Source organism: Impatiens glandulifera, chromosome 3, assembly GCF_907164915.1.
Source record: "Impatiens glandulifera chromosome 3, dImpGla2.1, whole genome shotgun sequence".
Lineage (NCBI taxonomy): Eukaryota > Viridiplantae > Streptophyta > Magnoliopsida > Ericales > Balsaminaceae > Impatiens > Impatiens glandulifera.
The window spans coordinates 57,244,882-57,253,191 of record NC_061864.1 but is presented as its reverse complement, the minus strand read 5'-3'; the positions used below and the strand labels follow the sequence as shown (position 1 = coordinate 57,253,191).

General features: G+C 31.5%; 2 protein-coding genes across 2 annotated transcripts; both read left to right on the top strand.

Moving 5' to 3' along the window:
- Positions 1-309: 309 nt before the first annotated feature.
- Positions 310-1,293, top strand: LOC124930461 (cytochrome P450 93A3-like). The gene has a single exon (XM_047470802.1). The coding sequence runs from the start codon at positions 310-312 to the stop codon at positions 1,264-1,266; it is 957 nt and encodes a 318-aa protein (XP_047326758.1). The 3' UTR covers positions 1,267-1,293.
- A 101-nt stretch (positions 1,294-1,394) lies between these two features.
- On the top strand, positions 1,395-2,012 carry LOC124930460 (flavonoid 3',5'-hydroxylase 1-like). The gene has a single exon (XM_047470801.1). The coding sequence runs from the start codon at positions 1,395-1,397 to the stop codon at positions 2,010-2,012; it is 618 nt and encodes a 205-aa protein (XP_047326757.1).
- Positions 2,013-8,310: the final 6,298 nt, after the last annotated feature.

Sequence of the window (8,310 nt, the reverse complement as noted above, 5' to 3'; positions counted from 1 at the left end):
TTGTTCGTGTTCCCCACTTTTTCTCACTACTCACTTAAGCAAATCTAGATCCTCCTTTGTTCTTTATAATAAGTTTTTTTTTCATTTAACTATAAATAACAAATGTTTATATAGAACAATCTATTATTTTGGAAAAAAAAAATTAATTTTTTAAATCCCAGATCAAACAAGCTCCTGTATATGTAGGCCCGCCTAAAATTTTGGAGGCACGTCTTGTCTCTTGACTAACCTCAGTTGCTTTTAAATAAATTGCTTTCATATATATATTGTGCTGTGTTACAAATTTTCATATACAAGATTTCTTTTCTCATGGCATTAATAACAGCCTCATTCTCGAACTTCAAATGTGTTACCTATTTTATATTGGTCTTGTCTATGATATGGTGCATCTGGCTTCTAGTTAAGAAGTTCTACAAAAATACCCCAAAATCGCCACACCTGCCTCCAGGACCCAAAGGCCTACCTTTTGTTGGGAACCTGATCCCTTTCCTCCATCTTCAACGTCAAAATTACTTTACCACACTTTCCCAAACCTATGGACCAATCATCTCCCTTCATCTTGGCTACAAACTTGTCATTATCATCTCATCTCCCTCGGTAGCAAGTGAGGTTCTCAAGGATCAAGATATTATCTTTGCCAATCGTGATGTCTCGATTGCTGGTAAAGTAGGGTTTTATGACGGTTCCGACATCTTGTGGAGCCCGTATGGACCCGAATGGAGTATGCTACGGAGAGTTTGTGTACAAGAAATGCTCAGCGGACCCATGTTGGATTCTACCTATGTTCTCCGACAGAACGAGGTCCGAAGGATGGTAAAGAACCTCTATGTTCGGGGGATGTCACAAGTGAATGTTGGAGAAGAGATATTCATGACAATGATTAGTTTAATCACCAACATGTTGTGTGGAGGACGAGGTGGAAATGAGGAGGAGAACAAGAGTCTAGTGAATGGGTTAGGATTGATTGTGAATGAGATGATTCTGCTGCTAGGAAAGCCAAATATTTCTGACTTCTTTCCAAGCTTGGCGTATTTTGATTTCCAAAGTATTGAGAAACAGATGAAGAGGTTAGTGCAGAAGTTTGAAAATATATTTGAATTGATGGTAAATGAACGGACGCGTGAGGATAATGAAAAGAATAATACACTTCATAAGAAGGATTTTTTGCAAGCTTTGTTGAATATAAGAGACAGCAGAGATGCTAAGACACCTTTAACTATGACCCATGCCAAAACTCTATTAATGGTATTTATTCTAACTCCTTAATATGATACAATTTCAATACGTCCAATTAATTTAGTGCATGTTCCCTATTGCTAATTTTGTTTATTTATTTTATATATTATAAATTATATTGTTTAAACCTACTCATATATATTTCTTTTGAACAGGATATGATCGTCGCAGGGGCTGGTCCAACATCTCACGCAATGGAATTCGGGTTGGCCGAGATGATGAACAATCCCATGGTAATGGAAAGAGCACAACAAGAATTAGAAGTAGTGGTGGGTGCAAACAATATGGTTGATGAATCACATATTCATCAATTACCTTATTTGAAAGCAATCATCAAAGAGACATTGCGTTTACACCCAATTGTGCCCCTCCTAGCACCACGCTGCCCTAGCAAGTCATGCATTGTTGGTGGTTATTCGATCCCCAAGGGTGCCCGTGTTTGCGTTAATGTTTGGGCCATTCATCGGGATCCTTTTATTTGGGAAAACCCACTAAAATTTGACCCAGAGAGGTTTATGGGATCAAAATGGGACTTCAATGGAAATGACTTTAAATATTTTCCATTTGGCTCTGGAAGGAGGATCTGTGTGGGCATCGAATTAGCAGAAAGGATTTTAGTATTATTCCTAGCCTCCCTAGTTCACGGTTTCGAGTGGAGCGTTCCGGTTGGGGAAAAGCTAAATTTAGAAGAGAAGTTTGGGATTGGACTAAAGAAAAAGAAACCTCTCATGGCAATACCAACACCAAGGATTTTTAATAAATCTTTCTATGAGTAATTTAAGTGTTGGAGGGAAAGAATATTTTAATTATCATTATGTTTTTAAATAATTAATCAAGAGTAAAAAAAAGGATTGATGAGTGTTTAAATTATTAAAATAAGGTTTTGGATATGTTTCCCTTGTTGGATCATTCTATGTATTATCTTTTATCATCAAGTTGTACTTAACAATTAATCTTATTTGTCAGAAAGATAAACTTTGGTATATAATAAATTTAAATATCATTTCAATTCCGACTTTTTTTTAATCAAATTCCTTAGGATTGACATAAAATATAATGGTTAGATAACATAACACATGAAGATAACTTTTGATGAATGATTTCTTTTTATCCTTCCTGAATCTAAAAGAGTTTTTCCAACTTTTGTGATGGCTACCTCTTCATTGACTCCACCAAAGAGTTATACAAGCTCCTCATTAAATTGTGTTTAAATTCATTGCGCTTTTGTCTCTAAAGTTAATCAGTAGGTTATGCTTATTTTTGACAGTTATCCTGAAAACACTGTCAGACTTATTAGTTTTATGATAATAATAAAATTTTAAATATTATAACTGAATATTATGAAATTTTGTATATAACTGAAATTAGAATTAAAATTATAAGAACTCAATTAACATGTTTGGTTAAGGGCATCTCCAATCGGAAGTAAACGCAGACGCAAATTTTGCTCCAACCGGACGGACGCCAATCGCAATCCCATAATTGGAATTCACATTCTCAAAAAAAAAGAAAAAAACCATATATGCGCCATTTTCTGTCATTTTTAAAAAATGACCCTTAGACTTATTTTTTTTAATAATTTATAATTTTTATTCATATAAATTAATTCTTAAAATTATATTTTTATTTTTAAGATAGAAAATTATAATATTTTTTAAATGTATAATTAAATTATTAAATTTATTATACTTGAAATTTTATCTAATTTATTTTATAATTTATTTTATATTTTTACGTTATATTTGATAACTTAAATTTTATAAATTATAAATTTCTAATTATAAATTATACAAATAAACATAGAAAATACTTAATACGTTTGTTTTAATATAATAGGTTTTTTATTTAATTGTATTATTAAATTATTTTGTTATTTATGAATTATTGATATATATATACTTAATTTTATTTTAATATTATTAAATGAATGAAAAAAAGATTGAGGTTAAATATGTAAAATTGATAAATATATAGATAATATTAATAAAGTTAAATAATTAGTGTAAGAAAAAAATGGATTTGAAAATAAGTTTTTGAGTTGAAGATGAATTACTGCATTTTGGGTTTGAGAATATGTTTATGGGTTGGAGATGGTATATATATATATACCATTATAAGAAAATTTGCATAGATCTCTTAACTCCAGTGTCAAGTACAAAATTTGTTGGGATGCCTTATTAATAAGGGACACTAATGAATAGTTACAACTTCCAATTAAGAACAGTAGGACCCATTGGAAAAGATGTCAGAGATTATATATGGCTAAGTATGTGCTATTGGAATGGCTTGAAATGTATGAGTTGCTATGAATAGACATGTCAATTATTGAATGAATTGGATAATGAACTGAAATGGTAGGCTGGTAGGCTGAGATGTCAGAGATTATATATGGCTAAATATGTGCTATTGGAATGGCTTGAAATGTATGAGTTGCTATGAATAGACCTGTCAATTATTGAATGAATTGGATAATGAACTGAAATGGTAGGCTGGCCTCAAACGTGTTTCCAAGAGTACCAATAGATCAATAAAGTCGAGAGACAAACTACAATGAGCTCATATCCAAGACAAACAATCTTAGACTAGTTAGAGTGACCACTTAATTTACTTAATGATAAATATTTAGGAAATTGTTGACATTCATTTTGTACACCCTTCAAATTTATAACTAATAGATATCTAGAGCCTATTTTAAAAATATTTTTTTCTGAAATTCATAACGAGCTAATTGTACGGGATTATAAATAATTAACTAATTCAAAAAGTGAAGCTTTTTGACCAATTTTCGAATTAATTAAAATTTAAATTTTTTTAAATAAATCAAAAGTGTCCAAAATAAATAAATCAAATAGTCTAATTTATATGATCTTTGTATAATATATTGTGTTTATTTTTTATTCAAGTAAAAAAAAGAATAAAAAAAAATAGTGGCAACAAAATTAAACAAATATGGCACAACCGACATAACGGGGCACGATCGACATAGAGTGACACGGCCAACATAAAACGGCACGACCAACACATAGTTGACACATATTACACGTTTTGGAATTACTGGAAAAAAACTGAAACAAAAAAAAACAATCGAGTGGATGATGAATAAATAGTGAGGTAAACTAATGAATCTCCCACTTCTCTTGCAACTATAAATAGAGAGGAAAATATATTTATCTCTTATTGGAAAACTACTAAATCTCCACCTAGCATCTATAAATAATGAGACAATTCTTCAAAAAAATACACCTATGATTTTTTTGAATGAGGGAGAACCTTTATTTATTTTTTCTTTCTTAACAATCTCTATGTTAGTAAACATTCTCAAATAAGGTGCCCAAGTAGGGGTGTTCAATATTTGGTCTGAACCGAATATCCGACCGAATTCGAATTCACCGAATTCGAATAAACCGAATTCGAAATACATTTTCGGTTTTCGAATCGAATTTTAAACCGATTCGAATTCAAATACGGTTTTCGGTTTGGTTTTCGAATTTAGGTTTTAACTCGAAAACCAAACCGAAAACCGAATTCATTTTTATTATTTATTTTTATTATATATTATATAACTTATTACATATTTATATTAAATTATCATAGACCTCCTAATAGAACTCTACATTAAATTCATAATCCCTAATTCATTTCCCATTTCTCTAGTTGTCAACACGTCTCAACCGCCATATATTGTCGTCAGCGACACTATTTTACTTTCGTCGTTTAATTGTCGAATATATATTAGCGTTAAGCTAAATTTGCGTGATTTATAGTTTTTTATAATTTAAGTAGATAAGATCTCTTTAACAACTTATTTATTTTGTTAACTCTTTTTAAAAAAATTATCTTATGGGTAGGTGATGTTTTATATTTGGTCTAAACCGAATATCCGACCGAATTCGAACTGAATTCGAATTCACCGAATTCGAATAAACCGAATTCGAATTTATTCAAATCGGTTCGGTTTTCGAATTTGCTTAAAAAAAATAAAAATTCGAAGAACCCGAACCGAAAATTCGAATAACCCGAAAACCGAACCGATGAACACCCCTATGCCCAAGGGAACATTTCAAAATTCTAATTGGAGTTGGAAAAATTAGAATCCCTTAGCATTTGTCGAATTCTCCAAATCATGTAAGTCATCCCTATCTAAGTTTAAATTCTGCAATATACATGTTAGGAAGACATAGAATCATGTTTATGATTTGAAAAGAGCTTTGTAAAGAGAGAGCTCTTAGAAGAACTTTCTTACTAATTGTAATCTACAATTTTTCTTGTAATTCACATACTAAATAAAATCTAGTTTATAACTATTAGAGTTTTGTGTTCTTCATATACTCTATGATTTATTAATTTGATGATATAAATATGTTCTAAATATAATTTGTGATGTTTCTGTCAGATTCAAATCGATAACGGAAATGCCTAAATCTTAAACAAAGCTAAAAAACGTGGATCATTATTTTGGAGCTTAGGCTCGAGAACAATTATCCAAAAGTAATATAGATATGTTTTTCAGCATTTAGGAGTAATTTTAATTAATTGTTTTGAAGATTGAATGTGATAATAATTATTTTTCATAAAATGGATATATCTTAAGGTTTTTATGGATAAATGATGTATAATAGGTTTAGGAAATGATTGACGTTGTTATTTATTTTTGGCAAGTTATATGTGACTTTTGGCAAAGGAAATATTCTTTTGTTGAGTTATGCAGCATACCATATCATAATATACTCTATAATTGTTAATTAGAGTTTATTAGGTTTGTATTTTGTTTTGAGCTTCGGCCTGACCAAGAGTTATTTATGTTTTATTACTTAAATGTTTATCTTATAAATATGTGATTATTAAGGGTTACATAAGTAAGACAGAATTTTAGAGAGATAAAGTGTGAGGACAAAACTCTGTATTCCTTCTTCTTATTCATAGTGAAATCTAATGGTGACTAAAGTGGAAGTAGCTCAATTTGAGTGAACCACTAGAAATTTGTGTCTTTTTTTGTTCTTCTTTCTTGCGTTTTTACAGATCGTTTCAAGTAGGTCGGATTTGGGAGATACAAATAATAACAACTGGTATCAGAGTAGCTAGGCTAGATCTGAGCATTGAAAATGATGGCAAGCGAGAATATTATATGACATGGGATTTGAAGATTCGATAGGACAGATTATGCCTTCTAGATGATGCAGATTGAAGATTATCTCTATGGAAAGAAGCTTCATGTTCGTTTGAGTGATAAACCAGAGAAGATGGATGAAGCTGAATAGAAACTCCTTGATAGACAGGTTTTAGGAGTTGTTTGATTGATGCTAGACAAGACGGTTGCTCACAATGTAGCAAAGGAGAAAATCATGGGTCTAATGAAAGCTCTTTTTGATATGTATGAGAAACTATCTACTAACAAAAATATATAGCTAATGAAAAAACTCTTTTACTTAAGAATGGTTCATGGTACTTCTGCCACTACTCATTTGAATGAATTCAATACAATTGTGAATCAATTATTATCTGTCGAGATTGATTTTATGGACGAAGTTAGTGCCTTAATTTTGTTAGCATATCTAACAAATAACTGAGAACATATGAGGGCATCAATTAGTAATTCAGTTGGAAATGTTAAACTAAAATTTGTTAAAGTTAGAGATTGTATTCTTGCTAAAGAGGTTCATAAAATTAATTCTGGTAAAACGTTCAAAGGTTTTACTCTGAATGTGGAAAACATGGGCAAATGTAATGATATAAATTTCAACCGAGGTAATAGAAGATCTATGTCGAGGAGCAAGAGGAGTCAGTCTATGTCTGGGCAGACATTTGAGTGCTGAAATTGTGCTAATAGGGTCATTGAAAGAGGAAGTGCAAAACAACGAAGAGAAATAGTGATGATAAAAATGATGCAACCAACGTTGTTATAGAAACTATCACTAATGCGTTACTTCTGTGTGTTGATAGCCTTATAGATTCATGGGTTTTGGACTCGGGATCGTCTTTCCACACCACTGACCACAATGAATTATTGGAGAATTATGTGGTTGGAAACTAAGGGAAAATTTATTTCGTAGATGACGAGTCACTAGATATTGTTGGCATGGAGGACATCAAATTGAAGATAGAAAATGGTTCTGTTTGGAAGATTAATAAGGTGAAACACATTTCAGATTTAATGTACAATCTGATTTCTATTACACAACTTGATGAAGAAGATCAAAATTTCAGTTATGTAAATGGTGCTAGGAAGGTGACTAAAGAAACAAATTTTTTTGCTCGAGGTCACAAAACTGGAACGTTATACATGACTTCAACTTGTAGAGAAACAATTGTTGTTGTAGTTGATGACTCGAAGAATAGTGAGCTATGGCATTGCAGGTTGGGCCATATGAGCGAAAAAGGGATGGAAATGCTTTTGAAGAATGGACAGATTCAAGAACTGAAGTCTGTTGAACATCAGTTTTGTGAAAACTATATTCATGGAAAACAAAAACGGGTAAATTTCTTAGAGATTGGGAAGGAGCTCAAGAAAGAAAGGATAGAGTTGGTACACACTAATGTGTGGGGACCTACACCTGTTTCTTCTATTGGTGGATCACACTACTACATGACGTTTATAGATGTTTCGATGAGAAATGTATGGGTATATTTTATGAAGAACAAATCTGATGTATTTGTAGTTTTCAAAAAGTGGAAGGCTTTGGTTGAAAATGAAACAAATCAAAAGGTTAAATGCTTGAGATCTGTCAATAGAGGCGAATACATCAGTTCAGATTTCAGAGAATATTATGATGTAAATGGAATCTGTATGGTGAAGATTTTTCTCCAAATGTCTCAAGAGAATGTAGTAACTAAATGGATGAATCGGACATTAAACAAACGTGCTAGGAGAATGAGATTACATGCAGGGCTGCCTAAAACCTTACGAGCAAATGTTATTAATATTGTTGTTTACTTAATAAATAGAGGACCCTCTGTTCCTCTTGAATTCAGAATCCTGAAGAAGTCTAGAGCAATAAAAAGGTAAACATTTCTATTTGAAAGTGTTTGGTTGTTTATCATATGTTCATATTAATGAATGTGATAGAAGCAAGCTTG